At 47.5% G+C, this 23,651-nt stretch overlaps 1 protein-coding gene across 15 annotated transcripts in view; it reads right to left on the bottom strand.

The window, feature by feature from the left end:
* CLCN4 (chloride voltage-gated channel 4) overlaps positions 1-22,880 on the bottom strand; it is a 68,424-nt gene extending 45,544 nt beyond the window's left edge. For 2 of the 15 annotated variants that reach the window (XM_070257111.1, XM_023634110.2), the window contains exons 1-2: positions 22,110-22,270; positions 20,678-20,930 (exon numbers count right to left, since the gene is read on the bottom strand). Coding sequence is in view for 6 of the 15 variants with exons in the window: in XM_023634110.2 (XP_023489878.1) it covers positions 20,678-20,691 (14 nt within the window). In the remaining 9 variants the exon portion in view is untranslated. Of the gene's footprint in view, positions 1-2,688; positions 2,927-3,687; positions 3,887-5,032; positions 5,257-7,305; positions 11,170-16,721; positions 16,924-20,677; positions 20,931-21,662; positions 21,814-22,109 lie in introns of those variants that run through there. The other 13 variants (XM_070257105.1, XM_070257106.1, XM_023634111.2 and 10 more) reach the window with 13 other exon arrangements.
* Between the last annotated feature and the right edge of the window lie 771 nt (positions 22,881-23,651).

Below are 23,651 nucleotides of genomic sequence, written 5' to 3'. Positions count from 1 at the left end.
CAAAAAAGAAAAGTCCAGGACCAAATGGCTTCCCTGGTGAATTCTACCAAACATTCAAAGAAGATTTAATACCTACCCTTCTCAAACTCTTCCAAAAATTCGAAGAGATCAGGATGTTTCCTAACTTATTCTATGAGGCCAACATTACCCTGATACCAAAACCAAACAAAGACAACACAAAAAAGGAAAATCACAGGCCAATATTGCTGATGAACATAGATGCAAAACTCCTCAACAAAATATTAGCAAATAGAATATAACAGTACATTAAGAGGATCACACACCATGATCAAGTGGGATTTATTTCAGGGATGTAGGGATGGTTCAACATTCACAAATCAATCAGTGTGATATACTACATTATCAAAATGAGGCATAAAAATCACGATCATCTCAATAGATGCAGAGAAAACATGGGGCAAGACAAAGACATCCATATTAGAAAGGAAGTAAAATTCTCTGTTCGCAGATGACACAATCTTACATAAAGAAAGCCCTAAAAACTCCACAAAAAAACCTGTTAGAACTCATAAACAAATTCAGTAAAGTATAGAATACAAAATCAATATACAGGGCCTGGCCCGGTGGTGCAGTGGTTAAGTGCACACATTCCGCTTCGGCGGCCCAGGGTTCACCGGTTTGGATCCTGGGTGCAGACGTGGCACCGCTTGGCAAGCCATGCTGTGGTAGGCATCCCACGTACAAAAAGTAGAGGAAGATGGGCATGGATGTTAGCTCAGGGCCATTCTTCCTCAGCAAAAAAAGGAGGACTGGCAGCAGATGTTAGCTCAGAGCTAATCTTCCTCAAAAAGATAAGATAAAATAATTAAAAAATTAAAAATCAATATACATAAATCAGTTGTGTTTCTATACTCTAATAACTCAAAAATGAAATTAAGAAAACAATCCCATTTACAATAGCATCAAAGAGAATAAAATACTTAGGAATAGGGGCCGGCCCCGTGGCCGAGTGGTTAAGTCCATGCACTCTACTTCAGCGGCCCAGGGTTTCGCCAGTTCGAATCCTGGGCGCAGACATGGCACCAATCATCAAGCCACGCTGAGGCGGCGTCCCCCATACCACAACTAGAAGGACCCACAACTAAAAAAATACACAACTGTGTACCAGGGGGCTTTGGGAGAAAAAGGAAAAATAAAATCTGAAAAAAAAAATACTTAGGAGTAAACTTAACCAAGGAGATGAAAGATTTGTAAGCTGAAAGCTACAAAACATGGCTGAAAGAAATTAGACAACAAATAAATGGGAAGACATCCCATGTTCATGGACTGGAAGACTTAATATTGTTAAAATGTCTACACTGCCCAAAGCGATATACAGATTCACTGCAATTCCTATAAAAATCCCAATGGCATTTTTTACAGAAATAGAAAAAACAATCCTAAAAATCATATGGAACCACAAAGGGCCCCAAATAGCCAAAGCAATCTTGAAAAGGAAGAACAAAGCTGGAGGCTTCACACTTTCTGATTTCAAAATATTATAAAGCTACACTAATCAAAATTGTATGGTACTGTCATAAAGACAGACATACAGACCAATGGAACAAAATAGAGAGCCCAGAAATAAACCTACGCATATATGGTCAACTGTTCTTCAACAAGGGCACCAAGACACACAACAGGGAAAGGATAGTCTCTTCAACAAGTGGCGCTGGGAAAACTAGATATCCACATGCAAAAGAATGAAATTGGACCCCTATCTTACACCATACTCAAATATCAGTTCAAAATGGATTAAAGATTTAGATGTAAGACCTGAAACTGTAAACTCCTAGAAGAAAACATAGGGGAAAAACTTGATAACATTGGCCTTGGTAATTATTTCTTGGATATAACACCAAAAGCACAGGCAACAAAAGCAAAAATAGAAAAGTGGGATTATATCAATTTAAAAAGCTTCTGCACAGCACAGGAAACAATCAACAGAGCAAAAAGACAACCTACAAAACGGGGAAAAATATTTGCAAACCACATATCTGATAAGGGGTTAATATCCATAATATATAAGGAACTCCTATAACACAATAGCAGAAAAACAAATAACAACATAAAAACGAGCAAAGGACTTGAATAAACATTTCTCCGAAGAAGATGTACCACGGGCCAACAGGTATATGAAATGATGCTCAACGTCACTAATCATCTGGGAAATGCAAATCAAAACCACAATGAGATTTCACCTCACATCTGTTAGGACGGCCATTATCAAAACCACGAAAAATAACAAGTGTTGGTGAAGATGCGAAGTTGCAACCCTTGTGCATTATTGGAGAGAATGTAAACTGGTGCAGCCACTGTGGAAAACAGTATGGAGATATCTCAAAAAATTCAAAATAGAACTACCATACGATCCAGCCATCCCACTGCTGGGTATTTATCCAAAAGAACTGAAAGCAGGACCTTGAAGAGATCTCTGCACTCTCGTGTTCACTGCAGCATCATTCACAATAGGGCAGAACTAGCGAGGCCATTCAAACATCAATCTACGGCTGGCAGTTCAAATATCTGTTCCGGAACACTCCTCAAAGTCTTTACATTTATTACAGACTATTTTCTTTCAAGTGAAATCCATCTATTCAAAGTGGAAAGACCCCTAAATGAGAAATGTGTGTGAATCCCGTCTGGCTGTGTGGCCTCAGCTGACCCTCGCTGACCCTCACCACTCACCTTTCAAAAACCGAAGCGCGTGAACCAGAGACTGAAACTTAGTACCAGCCCCTGTCACCCTCACTGGGACAAGCAAACATTTTTCAATTAATCAAAATTATTTGTGTCTGCCACAGAAACTGGTTAAGCCTGTGGGACTTTCCAGAAATTTCAGAGCTATCTTCACTGCCAGCTATTCATATCAATCATTATAGAGCATAAAAGCTGAGTCCACGGTCAGACCTTGGTTAGATGGCACCTAGAAAAAAAATCCAAAAACAGCTTCATTTCTTACAGATTTTCCATAAGCTCCAAGAACGAATCACAAACAGCTTTTATGAAGTCCCTTTTCTTGCAATCTACGTAGATTACATGAGGCACAGAACTCAGGGGCTGATGGCTGCTGGACGCCAGCTCCTTGGTGCTGGCCGCTGCTCTAAAGGCCACCAGGCTGCATGTCCCCAGTCTCAGAGGGGGTGTCACTGCACCGCATGACCACCAGATGGTGCTGTGCAAGCAGCCCTTCTGCCTAGAGCAGCCTACAGTCCACTGGGGAAGCTCCTGTCCCGCCAGGAAGCACAGGCGGGGGCTGCCTCCTCCTTCCTCCATCTGCTCCAACGCGTAACCCCACCTCCACCCAAAGAGAAGGCAGGACCGCTCCTTCCCTCCGCCTCCTTTCACCATAACTCCTACCTCAGAGCACGGGCACCTCGCCCCTCCACAGCCCACAGCTGTGGCTCTGGGCCCTGAGTACTCAAGGGTAACGCCCTCTGACTCCTGGCCACTGTGTCACCTTCCGTGGCTTCTCTTCTCCGACCCACCCTCTGACTCAAGTGCTTCCCAAAACATGCTCACAATGGATGAGTCCTGAACACAGCATGTTGCCTAAGAGTCGGGACACATCAGAATACACACTGTGAATCCGTTTATAGGGAGTTAGAGAAATGATTTCATATGTCGAGTGGTGACATGGGTGTTTCTTTTACAATCTATTAAGCCATACATTTAGGGGTTACACACTTTTTAACATGTTCACTATATTTGTAACTTTAAGAAGTGTTTAAAAGCGTGGCCTGGGCATCAGTGAACGCAGTCTCAGGTTTCCCGCCGCGGTTTTTGCCCGGGCCATCCATTCCTTCTGGCGTCAGTACTGTCTTTTTTCTTTGGAGCACAAGCCTTTCCCCACTCTCGTAGATCCTCGAGGTGCAGGTAGAGAGGACTACACGGGAAAGAAAACTTCTGGTTAGATGGGAAGGGACTTCGGGACTGTGTAAAAAAGCTCACTTTCTCTTGCGGCACAAAAGTGTTTTGAGAAGACCAGCATGTTCTAAAGTAGCCCTCGGACAACAATGTGGAGGGTGGCCTGGAGGGGGAGGTACGGAGGGGGTTGACGTAAAAGCACTGAGGCTGAAAGCAGGGCCCGGGGGGTGTCAGGAAGCGCCTGGGCTCTGTGGTCACATGCGGCACACCCTAAGCCCCGCAGGCTGCCCACCGTGACCGGGCTAACGAGCCAGCCTGCACCACATGCCACTCACCAAGTACTTGCTACACGAGCTTGTCACGGGATGAAAGCTCAGCAGAGCACTTGGCTCCACATAGGAGTGCAAGAGTGGGCCGCAGCAGCCACTTCTGCCCCTCCCCTCCACCTTCATTTGGTAACAAAGCTGGCCCCTGGCTTCCAGTGTGGGCACGTGACAGATGCTAGCCAACAGCCGGGTACAGTGACTGGCTGTGGGGGTGACCATGGGACACAGAGACCATATACGGACAACAGGAAAAAGGAGGTCTCTCTTCCCAGGGGTGGCTGGCCTGGGAACTACTACCCCTACCGAGTGTCTACAGCAGGGAGAAGAGGCTAGGTGGCAGAGACCAAAGATAAACAGACCAGAGGCTCCCAACAGAAGTGATTCTGCCTTCAGGGAACATTGGGCAATGTCTGGCGACATTTGTCACAAGTGATGGGGGTGCTCCTGGCATCTTATGGGTGGGGGCCAGGGATGCTGCTCAACAGCCTGCAGTGCCCCACAGAGCCCTAGCACAAAGGATTATGCAGCCCCAAATGCCGCTAGTGCTGGGGTGGGAAACCTCTGCCTTAATTCCAAAATGGATCAAATGAGCCTTTCGGACATTTCCCCTTGGCGGATGTATTTGGCATCCCCAGACACTTGGCAATGCCTGGAGACACCCTGGGTTCTCATAATTGGGGAGAGGGTACTGCCAACATCAAGAGGGTAGAGGCCTAGAATGCCAATAAACATCCTAAATGCACAGGATGGCCCCATAGCAAAGAATGACCCAGCTCCAAATGTCAACAGTGACAGGATGAGAAACTCTGAAACAAACAAGCAAGAGATGCACAGAGAACCTTCCAGCTCCTGAGGCCCAGCTTCCCTGGATTCCACCAATGTCCGGGGTTCTCCCGCAGCTCTGTCACCTAGACCAGTGCGTCTCACGCTTTCCAGTACACCTGTACCACTGGGCACCTTCCTAAAATGCGGCTTCCGATTCAGCAGGTCTGGGGTGGGGCCTGAGACTCTGCGTTTCTCACAAGCTCCCAGCAAGGCTGATGCTGCCGGTCTGTGGACCACACTTTGAATAAAGAACAGGGACCAGGCTGAAGTGAGAACCGTGGGGAGAGGGACGGGAGCAGGGGACAGAGACAGAACCGCAGCGCGAGGAGAGTAATACAGAGGCAGAGGGCGGCAGAGCATGGTGACCCGGGGGCCAGGGGAGCGGAACTTCAGGGGCGCAGTCGGCAGCGCCAGTGCATTTTGTTGCAATAATTATTTACAAGCTTGCTTCCTCCCGTATTTGACTGTGAGCTCTTTGAGGGCAGAGGCCTGTGTTACTCACCCTTATGTACTATCTGGACCTTTACAGAAGCGCCTGCTACGCCCCCTCTACAGAGTCATATCCACCAAACCTAAAAAGCTTAGCCAACCGCATATACTACCTCTGCTCTACAAAGAGCGCCATTAATACCTTACCCATCCACAGATCTAAAACTCTGTCACGCAGTCAGCTGAATGCTTTGGACATCACTGCACAGACACGCTCAAGAACACGTATGAGAAAGCTATTTTATCAGTGCATATACAGAGGACAAAAAGAACGTGTAAAGCAAACTTAAGTCGTGAGACGTGTAAAACCCAAGTGGCTTTGAAACACGGACTCCATCACCTCTTACGCACACCATCTCCCACAGTTGTACCGTGTGGAGCAAGGCAAGTCTGAAGGGCGTGACTGGCTTCCCCTACCAGGTCTGGGGGAGGTTTTTAACTGCTCAATTCATCTTGAGTCTTCCCTTATTCCTTTTCATCCATGAAAAAAGTTGGGCTGACAGAGAGAGAGTTCGTCTCCTCAGTGCAGCTGGTGGGCATCCTGGCTGATATCCGACCACAGGCATCTGACACAGCATTGCTGGGGCCCTTGGGAGTGGACTTGGAACCCGTGACAGCGCCTAAAAGCACCACAGGCTGAAAGTTCCTCCAGAGCCCCACGAGGCAAACCCTTCTTCGCCATTCTGATGCAACTGGAGGCGGGGAGAGCTCAACAAGGGAACTGGTTTAAAACGCCCTTTAAACTCTCTCAAGAAATTTCTCTGAAATAAATTTTCATTAGCTGACCAGAACATTTACTGTAGGAAATCCTGTTCTACAAAACGATTTAAACTATTCAACTACAACCCCACAGACAAGGAGCTCAACAAACCCCAAGCACCAAAAAAAAAACCCTAACGATATTGGTTACCCAGGTGTGCTCACTTTGTGAAAATTCACCACACTGTACACTTACGCTTTACACACTTTTCTGAACATATATTTGAATAAAAGCTTTACTAAAGGTCATCCAAAAAAGCCAGCAGCTAGAATGAAAGCTCACTGCCGCACTTTACAAAAGTTAGATTTTTAGTTGGCATACTGTAACACTTCTCTGAGTGTCTGTGAAATACTTTCTTTCTCTTTTAAAATACCTATTGCATCTTCTCTTACAAAAATCATCTCACAGTGAAATAACTCAGGTCAAAAGTCTGGACCCTCTGACAAAGCAAAGGCACTGGGGTTGGCAAACCCTCCATGCAGTGGGCAGAGGACATGGACTCCATGCTGAATTCCAGGCTCCACTGTGCAGGAGGCGAGGGGGAGATGCTCACATGGAAAGTTACATCCCACAGTCGAAATCCTAGGTTCTTGAAGTGACAGCCAGACATCCAAACCCCACTGGCATTTGAGGGCTACTGTACCGGAGTCTGCAGACGGTGAGGACAGACACGGGGATATACATTTTCATGAAATACAGGCAGGTGCCCATTTACTTAAAATCAATACACTCAAACTCATCACCAACATGCCCTAACTTATTACCAATACACCTAAATCTTACATGAAATTCCTCTCCTCCCCAACCCAAAAGAGAGGACACCATCAACAAACACAGAGCCATCAGAGAGAAGTCGAGCTCCAGAAGGGGTAGGAGGGAGGCAGCCACGCCTGGGGAGCTGACCTGAGGTGAGGCCAGCACTAGGCTTCCCCTCCCAGAAAACTCTGGGCTCTTACCAGTTGTATCAGCTATCCAATGCTGTGTAACAAATTACTCCAGAACTTAGCATCTTAAAACAACAAACATATATGATCTTACAGTTTCCAGGGGTCAGGAATTCAGGAGCAGTGTCATTAGGTCTTTCTGGCGCGAGGTCTCTCAAGAGGTTGTAGCCAAGCTGTTGGCCGTGGCTGTGGTTATCTGAAGGTCTGACAGGGGCAGGAGGACCCACTTCCATGTTGGCCCCCTGATATGGCTCACAAGTTCATGCTGGCTGTTGGCGGGAGGCCTCAGTTCTGCTCCATCCTGGCATCTCCACAGGGCTGCTTGAGTGTCCTCAGGACATGGCAGGTAGCTTCCTCCAGAGCAGGCGATCCAAGGGAGCAAGGTAGAAGCAGCAGTCCCTCATGACCTAGCCTCAGAAGTCACACACCATCACTTCCACTGCATCCTATTGGCGGCACAGGTCAGCCCTCAGTAATTCAGTGTGGCAGGGGACTGCACGTGGGCGTGAACACCAGGAGGCAGGGTCACCAGGGCCCATCTTGGAGGCTAGCTCCCACACCAGTCAAAGCTTTTCACCTCACCTTTCCAGCTTGCCTGAAACCCTGAAACCCACCCCCCCCCTCACCCCGCCAATTTCAAGTTCATTTGAGAGAATGGAGGCTCACGTTTTAAAATGCAGACACTGTTCGTTCAGATGGTGAGAGGCCATGATTCATTTGCCCCTCCCAGCTAATTCTCTAGACGCCAAGAGGGGAGAAGGCGGAGAGGCACCGCCAGTGAGAGGAGCCCCCTGGTGGCCACCTGGTGAAGGGCCGAAGGCTACAGAACCAATGAAAGTCAAAGAGAGGGAAGGTCAGAGCCAAGGACCAGCAGAAAGAGACAGGAGAAATAAAGGTTGCCTCTTTCAAAATTTTGCCCGGAGCAGGCAGAGATGAAGGACGGTCACTCCTCTTCCCCCTCCTCCTTCCTCCTTGGCCCGCCTCCCAGCCCCCAGCACTCTCTGGCTCATTCAGCTACAGTCTGGCTTCCCTAGGACCGGGGAGCTGGTGTGGGACCATGACCCTCCCTCTGTGGCATGGTTCCTATAGCCCCAGGGCCACACAGCTATTTGTCCCATTTTGGAACACAGCCTGTGTGCTGGAAAGGAGATGAGGCCAACTGCATGTGGCCTTGGGTGACACAATGGACTCAGTGTTCTCACATCCCCACCCCAGGGGGCAGGGAGAGGGGGCATGAGGTCTCTGTGTTCCCGGTGCCAAGGGCCAAGGACTTAAACTTTCCCCCAAGACTCCTTCTCACAACACTAACAGTAACAGCAACTTTGTACAGTGCTCACGGTGTGCCGGTGGGGCTCCTGGCACTCTAAATTAAACACTGTCACCCTCAGGCCCAAGTGACAGATAAGTGGACTGAGGCAGAGGAGAGGTTAGGTCACAGGCCTAAGTCTCACAGACAGTGAGTGGGGAGCCAGATTCGAGCCCAGGCCCAGGCCCCAAGGGCCCTTCCTCCACAATAGCCTAGTCGGCCTCGGTCCTCTCAGGACCCGAGAGCCACCTGCCTCCGTGAGGAGGCCATGCTTCTCCTCAACTGTGTGGAAAGAGCTGAAGGAAAGCCCCACCACGTTGCCCTCTGACCTCCCCTGAAAACGCTGCTGGGTTAGTTCACCAGGGTGGCCATACCAAAGGACCACAGACTGGATGGCTCAAATACCAGAAATGTACTGTCTCCCAGTTCTGGAGCCCAGAAGCCTGAGCTCACGGTGACGGCAGCGTCGGTGCCTTCTGGAAGCGCTGAGGGAAAGATCTGTTCCAGGTCTCTCTCCTCAGCTTGTGGATGGCCACCTTCTCTCTACGTCCCTTCACGTCATCTTCCCTCTGTGCCTGTCCGTGTAGAAACTTCCTCTTCTTCTAAGGACACCAGTCACGCCGGATTAGGGTCCACCCTAATGGCCTCATTTTCACTTGACTAGCTTTATAAAGACCCTGTCTCCAAATAAGGTCACATTCTGAGGTACTGGGGGCTAGGACTTCAACATAGGAATTTTGAGGGACACAATTCAGCCCATAACAGCTGCTGAAGACAGTGCTAGAGGGAAATACCACTTTGTCCCTCTCTCTCCTGGGACCTCTTCAGACTGACCTTCCATGGACCATTTTCCTCCACAACAATCTATTTCCTGTTTATGTGGGGTATACCCTCCTCACAGATAAAAAAAATTTCAACAGACACTCATGACCAGTGAGTGTCTGAACAAACTCAGTTTGTTTGACAAACTGACTGACCAACTCAAACTTTGTGAAGGTTAAGTACAGGGAGTCATCAAATCTGGCCTTGAGGTGTTCCTCCCATGTCCTCAGGACAAGGCCGCAGGGGAACACAGCCACCGGCTGGCTTAACCATACTCTCGCTGGGTTACCAAGGTAAGGGCTGAAACGACAGTTAATTCGTACGTTTCAGGGAAAGGGGTGCCGCTGGAAGGCATGACTAAGCTAAGAGGAAAAATGACTCGTCCGTAATCATGCGGTCAGCCCTGCTGTCTACTGACCACGAAGCCCCTCTAACCCACCCAGCGCCTCCAAGGGTTACAGTGGCGAGGAAAAAGAAGTTTCACATTGAGCCATTCAAACCCAGAAGGAAACTAAGGACCGAGAGGCAGGTAAGCACAGGCAGCCCTCAGAGAGACAAGGTAAAAAGTGCTGGGCCAGCACAAGGGAAGCAGTGTCAGCCAGGAGCAATGAGTCAGCAAGGCCCGGCCACCAGGGCAGGGAGCAGACTTCCCAAGGGGATAAGCAGAAAGCAGCCTCTGTGCGCCATTCTCCCTCCAGCCCAAGCCCCTGCTGCTGATGGGAGCAAGCCCAGCACTGCCCTCACAGGGCCCAGCCCTCCGGGACCCTCCCCTCTGTGACTTGAGAAGGGGTTACTGTCACCTCCAACAGGGAAGGCTCCCATCTCAAACGTTCCTCAGTTCCACCCAGGGCCAGGCTGCCTGCTCTCAGGCACTGCACAAAGACCCGTGCGACGACAGCAAGCAAGTGCTCAGTGGGCACAACCGCAGAGGGAACTGTGCTAGAACGAAGGAAAGAAACACAAAAGAGGCATGGCGGACTACGCCCGGCCGGGGCGGGAGGGCGCGGCTCAGGTGACAAGGAAAGGCCACTCGGAGGTGACGATGGACAGCAAACGACCTGCGCTGGCCAGCACGAGGTGTGGGGGCTTAGCCCTCCAGGTACAGAGAATAGCCAATTCACAGACCCAGTGACAGGGACGAGTGTGGTAGGCTCAAGGGGCGGTGAGAAATCTGTGTATGGCCATGACCACGACCCCAAGAATCATGGCCACCAAACAGCAGCCCGAGGACTGGGGTGACTTCATCCAGAACAGGACAGCTTTTCTAGTATCATATGCTGAAGGCGCGTGCTCCCTCCTTTGCTGGCCCTGGGAACCGCCGCCCATCAAGGGTACTGCTGTCCCTGACGCAGGCACGAGGGGTGACATCGGCAGCCTGCCCGGCCTCCGCCTCAAAGTACTGTGGTTACACGGACCTCACCGGCCTGTCCTCTTCTGACAGCCAGCCCACCCCGGGGCCCAGCACAACACTGCTGCCAAGTTCGCTGGAGACATGTTCCTCTAAGTTAGAGCTCACCTGGTCACCCAGTCACTGCTCACCTGGCCACCATCCCAGCCTCCTTGCCGGCCACCCTGCTTTCTCTCTTACCCACCTCTGACTCTTCTAAGAGCTGCCAGAGTCATCCTTTCAAACACAAGTCCCTACATGTCACTACACCACCCAAAGGCATCCAGTGGCTTTCCATCACATGTAGAATAATCTAGGGTTGGTGACACTCCTGCCAAGTTCCCACATGGTCTGCCCTGGCTACCCCTCCGGGCACCTTTCCTACCACATCTTCTCTGGGCTGCTCTTCTCTGGACACAGACCTCCTTGCTGTTCCTTAAAATGCACCCAGCCCTGTCTCGCCTCAGGACCTTTGCACTGGCTGTTCCCTCAGCCCTGAACACTTAGACCCCTCAATGTTCACATGGCTCTCCCTCACTTCATTCAGGTCCCTGCTCCTGTGTTAGCCCTCAGAGAGGCCCTCGTGAGCACCCCATCTAGCTAGCATTCTGAACCAATCACTGTCCATCCTTTGCCTCCTACTGTATTTCACTCAAAGGCACAACCTATAAAATAGACTTAAAACTTTCTCTTTCCTCAACTCAAATGTCAGTTCCACAAGGGCACGAACTTTGTCCATTTGGTTTCACCGAGTATCCCAATGCCTAGACTGGTAGGTCTCAATCGGGGGCAATTTTGCCCATGAGGGGACATTTGGCAATGTCTGGAGTTTGGTTGTCACAATGGGGGACAGGACAGTGGTTGCTACTGGCATCCAGTGTATGGAGGCCAGGGATGCTGCTAAACAAGCTACAGTGCACAGGACGGCCCCAACACAGAGAATCATCCAGGCCAAACGTCCCCAGTGTCAAGGTTGAGAAACCCTGGCCTAGACGCATAGAGACACAGCAGGGACCCAACAAGCATTTGCTGAACAAAGTAGTAAATGAGGGAGTGAATGAATGAATGCTGAAGCTCGCATCTCATGGAAACGCCTTTGCAGGGCTCGTGATACTGACATCTTTTCTCAGGAGGCTAATATTTCACTGATCTTTTCATTCAGCAAGTATTCACTGAGCACCGCCTAGGCCGAGTGCCACGGGCTGTGTTCACAGTGGTGACAGGGCCCAAGCAGCCCCTGCCCTCACAGAGCCTGGAGTGGAAAAAAGAGCATTCTGTACAAGGTATTGAGGGACCCCAGGGTTCCCCAGCTCTGTCACTATCAGTCACATGACCTTGGGCCAGTCACTTGACTTCTCTGGACATCTACCCCTCATCTGTGAGACAGAAGGGTTGCTGTGATTTTGAAGCTGACTTCCAACATCTAAATTCCATGCATTTAATTAAGCCAGAGGATCTTTTCCTCTTTAGCATTTTTACATTCGTCTAACACCATTATCACTGAGTACAAAAGCCTGTGTAATCCACATGTCCCTCAACAGGGGAGCGGTTAAATAAATGACCACACCATCCACACAGTGGAACACTGTCAGCATGCTTACAAGAGTAGTCAGAGGAATGGGGCATATCGAGTGCTCCCACTTTTTCTCTAAAAGGGCTGTTCACATGAAAATGGAATGAATGAATTACTGCTGCATGAAATGACGGATGACTCTCAAAAGCCTGCTGAGCGAAGGAAGCCAGATATAAAAGTGTATAAATGGTAGGATTCCACGTACATGAAGTTCAAGAACAGGCAAAAGTAACCTGTGCCGACAGAAATCAGAGCGGGGGTTGCCTCTGGTCAGAGGGTTTGGCTACAGGGGAGTAAGATGGGGCCCTCTGGGAGTACTGGGAATGTCCTCTGCCAAAAACGGCTGAAGTAAGATCCATGCATTTTGCTCCATGTAAACCCCAATAAAGCAAGAAAAGCACTGTATACGTTCTACAGATGGGTATGTCTGCACAGACATTTTCGGAAACAATGTATGGTAAAGTTATCAGTGGCTGCCTTTGGAGGGGGATGGGGGACTAAGGATGGGAAGGGGACTTTGTTTTCTTTACATAACCTTGACACTGCTTGAAATTCTCACTATGTGTGCATAAGATGAAAAACAAGTCACTGAAAAAGTACTTACCATGATTTCTAAAGGAAACCCACCCCCGCCCTTAGGAAGGCAAGCTTCTCTCTGGCCGTCCCCTGGACAGATACTTAAGCAAAGGTCTGCTAACAAGGCCTTCTCCACAGCCAGCACGCCAGGGTTTGCTAGGAGGGAGAGTGTGTGTGAGGGGTGGACTGTCCCCACACACCTGCCCAGATCGGTGGCGGCAGGACAGATGAGCCAACACCACAACTAACCCACCTCGATCTGGTTCGGGATGGTGGAAGGCTGGAGGGCAGGGCATAAGCTGGGAACCTCTGGGGCAGCTGGCCTTAGGTGGGGCCTTGGGTCCATGCAATCGGGGCCCCTGGAGCTTGGGTTCAAAATCCTCCCGCTGGGGGGGCCAGCCCGGTGGCACAGCGGTTAACTGTGCACGTTCCGCTTCAGCAGCCTGGGGTTCACCGGTTCGGATCTCGGATGCAGACATGGCACCGCTTATCAAGCCATGCTGTGGTAGGCATCCCACAGAGAAAGTAGAGGAAGATGGGCACATATGTTAGCTCAGGGTCAGTCTTCCTCACCAAAAGGGGAGGATTGGCAGCAGATGTTAGCTCAAGGCTAATCTTCCTCAAGAGAAAAAAAAAACTCCTCCTGCTGGGCCTCACCCCAGACCTGCTCAATCAGAATCTCCCACATGTCTAAGAGTCTACATTTCCTTTCTTTTTCTTAACTTTTTATTATGAACATTTTCAAATATACCGAGTCCAATGAAAAACCAATCAGATTCAACAGTGCTCCTATTTGGTCACGTTTGCCTCATCTCTTTCTTTCTTCATTTAATTGAACCATTGAAAAGTAAACTATCGGCCTAAAGCAGTGTTTCTCAAAGTGCTATCTGGGGACACCCTGTGGTCCCCAAGACCCTGTAGGGGGGCCCACACTGTCAAGAAAATTTTTTAAATAATCTTAAATTGTTATTTGCCTTTTTCCATTCTCATTCTCTTGTGAATGTATAGTAGAACTTTCCAGAGGCTACATGACATGTAACACTGCAACACGTTGAATGTAGAAGCAGGTATGAGAATTCATCTGTCTTCTGGTCAGCCATACATTAAAGAGATCTCCAAAAATATTTTTAAAAATTTAAAAAGTAACTTATTGCAATCATGACGCTTCATCCCTAAATACTTCAGCATGCAGCTCCAAAAAGAACATGCTTCTACACACACACACGTGTTAGTTATCTACTGCTCGGGAACAAAGTACCCAAAGCATGGCAGCAGGAAACACGTGTTATCTCACTGTTCCTGTGTCAGGAATCCACAAGTGGCTTCGCTGGGTGCCTGCCACACCACAAGATTATCATACCCAATAAAATGTACAGTAGTTTCCCCGTATCAGCTAATAGCCAGTTACACCAACAAAACCCAGGTGTCCCCAAATGCCTAGTACAGATGTTAGCTCAGGCCAGGATCCAGTCAAGGGCTACGAGTTATATTTGGCTATTGTCATGGACTGAATGTGGCCCCCGAAGTTCATATGTTGAAATCCTAACCCTCAATGTGATGGTATTAGGAGGTGGGACCTTTGGGGTGATTAGGTCATGAGGGTGGAGCCCCCACGAATGGGATAGCGCCCTTATAAGAGAGGCCCCACAGAGCTAGCTCGCTCTCTTCCTGCCACGTGAGGACACAAGGAAAAGGTGCCATCTGCAACCCAGAAGAGGGCCCTCCCCAGCACCCAACCACGTGCCACCTTGACCTTGGACTTCCAGCCCCCAGAGCGGGAGAAATCAACATCTGCTGGTGACGAGCCACGCAGCCCTGGCGCTCCGCCAGAGCAGAGCTGCCAAGCACAGTTTTCCAGCCTCTTAAGTCTCAGTGATGGAGAATCCTCCTTTTTTATTTTTTCCACAATTTTGACTTGTTACAGAGACAGGGCCAGATGGTCCACCGAGGGTGCCAAGCCGTTCTGAGCTCACGGAAGCAAGGGGCCTGCTCGGGGGCACAGACAAGCTGTGGAATGGGACCCGAAAGGAACAGGGCAGCCCACACGGGGACCCGCGAGGGGCAAGGCTGCTGTGCCTGGCCTCTGCACGGCAGCTCAGTCTCCCTGAGGGCCACCTCCCCAGAAGAGTAATTATTACGAGGCCAGAAAGCGTCAGAGAGAGAGCGAGCTGAAGGCAAGGGAATGGGGGGGGCACATTGCAGTCCCAGACCTGGGGGCCAGGGGCAATTTTTCTGGCCATTCTAACCTCCCCCACTCCCCAACCCACAAACACATAAAACACGGCCCGCACGCTGCAATGCCACTGCCACCACTGCTCCCTGTCTCTCAGGAGTTTTCCAGCTCGCAGACCCTCTTACATCCATCTGATCCCCCCAAAAAGCCAAGCAAATACAGTTGGCCCCATTTTATAGAGGGGGTGGCCGTTCCGAGAGTGGAGGGGCACAGCCAGAGCTGCCCTCTGAAGCGTTAGATGCAAGTCATGTACTGGGGCTGGAAGCAGGTCCCCACCACCGCCCTGAGGGGGTGTTCCCGGCGGCACTCGGGGGCCGTTTGCGTTGGCCTCCTCCTAGCTGTGTAGACATCACCACCATCTTCTCCCACAGTCAGCGCCAGCACCATTCGTGATCTCAGTTCCTCCTACAACACCCCCACGGGTACTGTTACTCCCACTTTCGCAGGTAAGGAAAGGGACACTTGGCTGTCAGGTCTGCCCCAGGTTCCGAGTCAACACGGACATGACGTCCTCCAGGTCTGCTGTGCACCCAGGTCCAGCAGGTTCCAGCACACGCTGATCTAGTGCTTGAGGTTTTTTCTTTCCCTAACACTCTCCTTTCTGCCAAGCTAGCTTCCCAGCTACAACTGGCATACAAAGAGGCCTCCCCTTTGGATAGAAGCTATTTCTGGAACCCCACAGCATAAAAAAAGCCTTCACATTGTATTCTGCAACACACAGCATACGACATTATGAAAGGGAATCAGCTCTCTGACCAAGAACGCAGCATTAAACAAAGCACAGGACGATGAATTCGAGAATACTGGAGCCAGAAGAACGTTCAGAGATCATCTGAATCAGTGGTTCTCACTCCGGGGGCAAGAGAGCTCCCCCAGGGGACGCATGGCAAAGTCTGGAGACATTTTTGACTGTGACAACTTGGGAGGAGGTGCTCCTGGCATCTAATGGGTAGAGGCCAGGGATGCTGCCAAGCATCCTACAGTGCACAGGACAGCCCTACACAACAGATTTACCCGGCCCCAAATGTCAATAGTGCCAATGCTCAGAAACCCTGATCTAAATTCCGTGGTTACTCTGAGGACGAGAAAACTGAAACCCAAAGACACAAAGCGACTTGTCCATGGTTATCCAGCCACAAAGCCAGAAATGGAATCCAGGTCTCTATCACATCCGTCTCTGGCATCTGCTCTGCTCTGGCTAGCGTTAGGCTGGAGGGGAAGGAGGGCTGGGAGCTGAGGATTTTAGTTCTTGTAGTCAACCTGAACCGAATGCAGAGATCTGCAGAACAGACTACTGAAATACTGCAGCGACACGTCAGGGCGCGCAAACTCCGAAAGAAGCACCGCTTGCAAAATTACACCTCACGCAAAAATTAACTTGAAATGGATTAAAGACTTAAAAGTAAGACCTGAAACCATAAAACTCCTAGAAGAAAACATAGGCAGGAAGCTCCTTGACATAGGGCTTGGCGATGATTTTTTGAATCTGACACCAAAAGCAAAAGCAATAAAAACAAAAATAAATAAGTGGGACCACATCATATTAAAGAGCTTCTGCACAGCAAAGGAAGCCATCAATAAAATGAAAAGGCAGGGCTGGCCCGGCGGCTCACCAGTGAAGTGCACACCTTCCCCTTCTGCGGGCCGGGGTTCGCCGGTTCAGATTCCGGGTGCGGACATGGCACCACCTGGCAAGCCATGCTGTAGTAGGCGTCCCACATATAAAGTAGAGGAAGATGGGCATGGATGTTAGCTCAGGGCCAGTCTTCCTCAGCAAAAAGAGGATTGGCAGCAGTTAGCTCAGGGCTAATCTTCCTCAAAAAAAAAAAAAAGAAAAGACAACCTACTGAATGGGAGAAAATATTTGCAAATCATATATTTCTTAGATAAGGGGCTAATATCCAAAACATATAAAGAATTCATACAACTCAATCGCAATAAAACAATGCAATTAAAAAGTGAGCAGAAGATCTGAGTAGACATTTTTCCAAAGAAGACATGCAGATGGCCAACAGGTACATGAAAAGATGCTCAGCAACACTAATCATCAGGGAAATGCAAATCAGAACTACAAGGAGCTATCATTCCACACCTGTTAGAATGGCTATTATCAAAAGGACAAGAAATAACAAGTGTTGATGAGGATGTGGAGAAAAGGGAACTCTTGTGCACCATTGGTGGGAATGTAAATTGGCGCAGCCACCATGGAAAACAGTATGGAGGTTCCCCCCAAAATTAAAAATAGAACTACCATATGATCCAGCTTTGCCACTTCTGGGTATTTATCCAAAGAAAATGAAAACACTAATTCAAAAAGATATTTGCACCCCTATGTTCACTGCAGCATTATTCACAACAGCCAAGACATGGAAACAACCTAAGCGTCCATCAACGGATGCAGGGATAAAGAAAATGTAGTGCGTACATATACAACGGAATATTATTCAGCCATAAAAAAAAGAATGAAATCTTGCCATTTGCGACAACATAGATGGACCTCAAGGGCATTACGATAAGTGAAATAAGTCAGACAAAGAAAGACAAATATCATATGATCCCTCTTATATGTGTCACCTAAAAATTTTTTTTAAAAGCTCATACAGAGAACAGATTGGTGCCTGCCAGAGGCAGGGGTTGAGGGACGGGAAGAATAAAATTTTTAAAAAAATTGAAGCTTCAGACATGGTTGGATCCAGGGGCTTGAAAATAATTGATAAAAAATGAAGATCAGTTACCAACTAGGTAACGAAAGCTGCTAGCTATCTCCTCCTTGGTAGTAATTTCAGCCTGAAACCAAATCCAGCTCAGCCCTGACCCCCCATCCCTGAGAACAGCAGAGGCGCCACGGAGGGTTTAACCTCTGCTGGCAGGAGCATGGTGGTTCCCGCCAGGCCTTCTGGACTTGTTCAATTACTTGACATTGACTAGTGTACTAAACAGTTACTAAATATTCCCAGTACCATGCCCAGTGCTGGAGACAGAGGAACCAACAAGACAGACATGAACCTCCACCTTCATGGAGTTCACGTTCCAGCAGGGGAAACAGACCCAAAACCCAATAAATCAGTAAAGTATTAAAAAAAAATTTTTTTTTAAAATACGAGATACCATTACTACCAACTAGAATGGCTAAAGTTTTTTTTTTTTAAACCTGACAATACCAAGGTGCTAGCAGGGAATAATCTACATATAATAAGACTCATTCACTTAAAAAAATAAACACAGGAGATACCACTACATACCTACTAGCAAGGCTAAAACTTTTAAAAATATCTAACACCAAGGTGCTGGCAAGGATGGTGAGCAACTGAAATTCTATACATTGCTAGTAGAAATGCAAAATGGTACACCCAACCTGGAAAACAGCTGGGCATTTTGTTATAAAGTTAAACATACATTTAAAAAAAAGACTACAGTAAAGACATAGATGATAGATACAGAGACATGGAGATATAGGTATGGACATGGATATGGATATGGATATAGATACAGACATGCAGATAAAGATATAGACATGGATATAGACATAGACATGGATATAGATATAGACACGGAGATATAGATATAGACATGGAGACACAGATAATAGACATTGAGACAGATATAGATATGGCTATAGATATAGACACAAAGATACAGATAAAAACATTGATATGGATATAGATATAGACATGGAGACATAGATACAGACATAGACACGGATATGGCTATAGATAGAGACATTGAGATAAAGATATAGACATGGATATAGATACAGACACAGACATATAGACATGGATATGGATATAGATATAGACATGGAGACATGGATATAGACAGAGACATGGATATAGACAGAGACATGGAGATAAAAATAACATAGATGGATATGAATATAGATATAGACATGGATATAGACAGACATGGATATGGATATAGACATGGAGATAAAAATATAGACATGGATATAGACAGAGACATGGATATAGATATAGACATGGAGATATAGACATAGATGGATATGAATATAGATACAGACTCAGAGATATAGGCATGATACAGACATAGACACAGATATTGACATAGACATAATTTTGACATTTGGCTCTCTAGGCTGAAGTATATGTCCCAACAGCTTGCCAGCTCATTTTCCAACACAGCATTAATTTCTCAGAAACATTATTTTGATTTTAGCACATGATAAGTCTGGCTGATTACATCCCATGCACATCCACATTTTCTTTAAACAGGGCTCACATCCTGTCTCTTTTCCCCCTGATGTCTTCTGGATGGATCTTACAAAGTTCTACGTTGGAAGAGAGTTCTCTGAGGTTTTTCTAGCTTTGCCTTACTCTGAAAGAAATGACCAGAGCAAATCAATTGAAAATGGGTTGGCAAATAAAGCAGACGGTGGCAGCATAATCTCTTTCTCAGAGCCAAAGCTATTTGGGCTGCCTGAGATCATAGCAAATCCACTGTAAAAAGAAAAAAAAAGAAATGCCTTCTTCATCAACTAAAATAGCATTGCTTTACGGATCCTCCCATAGTAGCTGGTGGGTCAAATTATTCATGATGTGAATTCCTACACAGTTTACTGAAACCAAGGCTTCCAGAAGGGTCGTGTTTTACAGAAAAGAATGCCACATTCTCCTAAGGGTGCCCACACACGTCCTGGCCTCGGGTTGTATTTGAACCAGAGAAAAGAACGTAAACACAGGTCAGAACTCTCAAAAGAGTCCATTAAAATGCCACACACACCCTGTCCTGCTAGAACCGAAGTCACCTGACCCCCCCCCCCCCCATCTGCCGCTGAGTCATCAAGCCCCTTCTTTCAGGAGGCGAATTATTCAGCGAGGGAATTAAAAAGAACCCTGGGAATTCTTGGGCTTGGGTGTTCGTCTCCACCCCCACCCCCTCTACAGACCGCTTGGTTCTGAAAAGATGTAGTTGATTCGTTCGTTCTTTCACTCGCACGTTACCTTCGGAGGCTACATTTTATTTTATTTTATCTTATTGGATACTGTTATTTTCACATCTATTTAAAACACCTGGAAGAAACAAAATACATTTCTGACATATCCACTTTAAACGCTAGAACCTTGCAAAAATAATGCAAAACGATTCAGCTTGCACATCTAGCTCTTAAACCGCTAATCAAGAAGTTTCCATTCCATTCAAAGCAAAGCAGCTTCTGCTTTGAAAGAAATCAGGCTAAATACTGAGGACAAACCCCGTAAGGAGAATTAGTAAACGTGTCATTATTTAACAAGCACAATGATAGCCAGAAAACATTTGATAGTCATCTTTGACAAGCCTCTCTCTCTCTTTATAATGCACGTATTGTGATCATTCCAGATTTTTTCCCTCCGGAGCAAAATGCCTCGGTCTTTCTGTCTGGCCCCTGCCCACTTTCCCAGGATGAGCATGCCAAGACCCAAGTCACGCGTGGGCCTGCAACAGCCCTCCCCCGCCCGGTGCACGCAGCAGCCGCAGCAGCCAGAGACCCGAGTTTTGCTTTCTGGGGTGCCAACGGGCTGGAGGCCCGCGGGCTGGGGCTCCGCCTGCAGAGTCGGCGCCGCGCGCCCCTTACCTGCAGTGCCGCATGGCGCAGCCCGGCCGCCCACCTGCACAGCATCCTAGAGCATCCTTTCTTCAGCGCGACGGCTGCGAGCGCGGTGACGTCACCAGGAGGCAGGCCTCACGCAGGCACGTGACGCCCTCTGGGTGAGGCGGGGGCTGGGGGAAGACCCTGGAAGTCCCTGGAGGTGAGGAGCTAGCGGCGGGGAAGCCCCGCTTCGGCCTTCTTTCTGGGCGGTTTGCTTGCTGCGCGCAGCTTGCCTGGCCTTTCACGAAGTATGGGAAACAAACAGCGCACAGAAGGAGAAATCCAAATGATTACAGGCTCCAAGCATGTAATAGGATTTCAAAAGCGCTAGCAATAAGGGGATTAGTAATGAAAGGAAACAATTTAGTGTTTTATTTTAAAAAGTCTTTACCAAATGCAATGGAGAAATAAAGATATTTTGCGCGGATCAAAATGACAGTTAAAATATAGAGTGCATGGACATACTTTGCATAGAGGTTTAATGTTTCAAATCATATATCAGATACTTTAATTTGAAGCATATTCATTATGGATTATTAGACTAATTGCACTGATGAATAATGCTTTTATTTACTCTCAATAGCTGCATTCCAGTACTTATTTGTATTTGCCAAAGAAAAAAATTGTGACACCACGTATCTGTACTACTTACTCGAATATTGATTATTTAAAATAAAGCACTATTGCATGAGCATGGCTGTGCTTGTGTCTGTGTTTGCTTAAATCTTCTGGCAAGGAATTTGAACTCTCCGACATGAACGAGTTAATTCGCAATAACTCATTATTTCACGTTTTCTAATTTTTATGACATTCTGCAGAAGTGCGTCATCTTACTATTGCAGAAAATACGTACGATGTCATTTCTCACTCACAACTGAAACAGCCTTGCCTACAAAGCCTTAGAAAATTCCAACTGTGATCATGCTGTAAATTTGAAATGGCATATTTCAAACTTAAGCAGTGAACATACCAACTTTTCTTTTGCCAAACCACACAACCGGTTTTGAAACGTGAAGGGGCAAAAGCGGGAACCGTTTTTATTTGTATTCCAATTTCATATAGATTAGTTTACTTTCACTTGAGTTTAAATCGCAATTTTAACATTCCCTTGGCTCAGGCCCCTGAAAGAGATGTGAAATAGATGGTTTTACAAGCAGGCAGGCGTTACTTACTTGCTATTTATTCCAGCAGCTTTCATGTCATTCTATATTTAACCCGGGCCCTTTTACCACCATTCCCTCCAGATTAACCAAATTTCTGTTCATAAGGTCAGTCTCTAATTTGGGGATAAATATGGGCCCTTGCCTCTCACAGCCATCCATTATTTTCAACATGAGATTTTAAAAATCAACAAAGTGGCCGTGTGGTTTTCTAGGTCACTCCTCTCGTTTGTTTTTCTAAGTGATAAGCAACTTACCTTTTGCTTTCAGGTTCCTGAGATAGAAAGTTAAAATACTACCGAAATCCCCTGCTCCTGGCGGAGGGTCTGATGGAGACAGAAGCTGACAGGCTCATTTTCCTGCCAGAGGCAAACGTCGATTTCAGCCTCAGGCGCCCAGGGCCCACCCCCACCTCTCCGCGGGCCCGGCTGGGAGCGTCACGTGCTCGGCCCAGCCACTCAGCCCTGCCCTGCCGGCTCAGTCACCTCTTGGCTCTGGAGGCCCGCCAGGCCAATTTCTTTCGCCTCCAACACTCGGTGTTTTCGTGTCCGGAGAGAACCCAGCGTCCCGACACAGGCTGCGCTGTCCTCAGAGGCTGTACAGACTAGGGGGAGACTGCAGGAGTTCCACGAATCGGTGGGAGCTGGTGGTCTGTAAAATGTCCTCCTGCGGTCTAAAATGACTTGTTCTGTTTTCCCGCTTGGCGGAAATGACTAAAGTAGAGGCACCTTCCTCATCTTGCGGCGATTTTTTTGCCAATAGGTTAATTTCACCTTCACTTTTCGGGGTGATTGCTCAAGTGTAAAATAACATTACAGCAAACAGGCGATCCAGAAAAGGCCCAAAACTGGGCGGTGCAATTTTCAACAGAATGAAAGAGTTTCCACCATCCTCCACCCCACCTATGAAATTGTCATTTTAGCAAAGATTTAAAAAAAAAAAAACAGATACCACTCATAAGAATGTAAATTGAATAAGCTTCCTGGTGGGCTGTGTAGTAATTCCTACAAAAAGCCTTACAAGTGTGCACAGTGTGAAAAAGACTGTGGGCCCAGCAGCTGTTGGTATCATTTGCTCCAGGAATTTGCCCTTGTGGGAAGGGAGTGCAAAGAATCACCTAAGGAAAGTTGGCTGCAATATTATTTATGATCTTAAAGCACTGATTGCAAGTTAAAGCTCCCAAAACAGAGGATAGGTTAAATTATAAGACATCTATACAATGGAAGAATTAAAACTAATGTGGTAGCAACACTTTTTGACATGGGAAGACGTTCATAGTGTATTAAATGATAAACAAGCGAGCTCCAAAGCATTCTGTGCTGAACATCCGTCTACCCTGGGTAGGTGGTGAAGGAGAGCCGAATATGCGACTTTGGCATATTGATTATTTTGAACAAAGTTACTTAAGAAATAACTCCATGCAAGGAGGACACTCTGACCTTCCTTTGTCCCCCTGAAAGCAGGAAATAAATCTCCCATGTGAAGGCCCCCTGCCTGTCCCAGGAGGATATAAAGCATCCTTATCTTCAGAAAGGGAATCCAGGGGCCAGAAGGCTAGAGCAACAAACCTGGTTACTTCTTTGCTAGTTTGCTGCCCCAAGCCCAAACCCCCTTGTTCTGTCAATTCTTCACAAATTTATTGTTTCCTTCTCTAAAAGGCATAAAAGCTGCTTGCTTTGGTCGCTTCTTGGAGTCTCATATTTCTATGCGCTGCCATAGGTACAAAATTAGTCTTTCTCTTGTGACTGTGTCTTCTGTCAATGTAATTATTAGATCAGCCAAAGAGCCTAAAAGGGAAG

Source organism: Equus caballus, chromosome X, assembly GCF_041296265.1.
Source record: "Equus caballus isolate H_3958 breed thoroughbred chromosome X, TB-T2T, whole genome shotgun sequence".
Lineage (NCBI taxonomy): Eukaryota > Metazoa > Chordata > Mammalia > Perissodactyla > Equidae > Equus > Equus caballus.
This window is presented reverse-complemented; position numbering and strand designations above follow the sequence as displayed.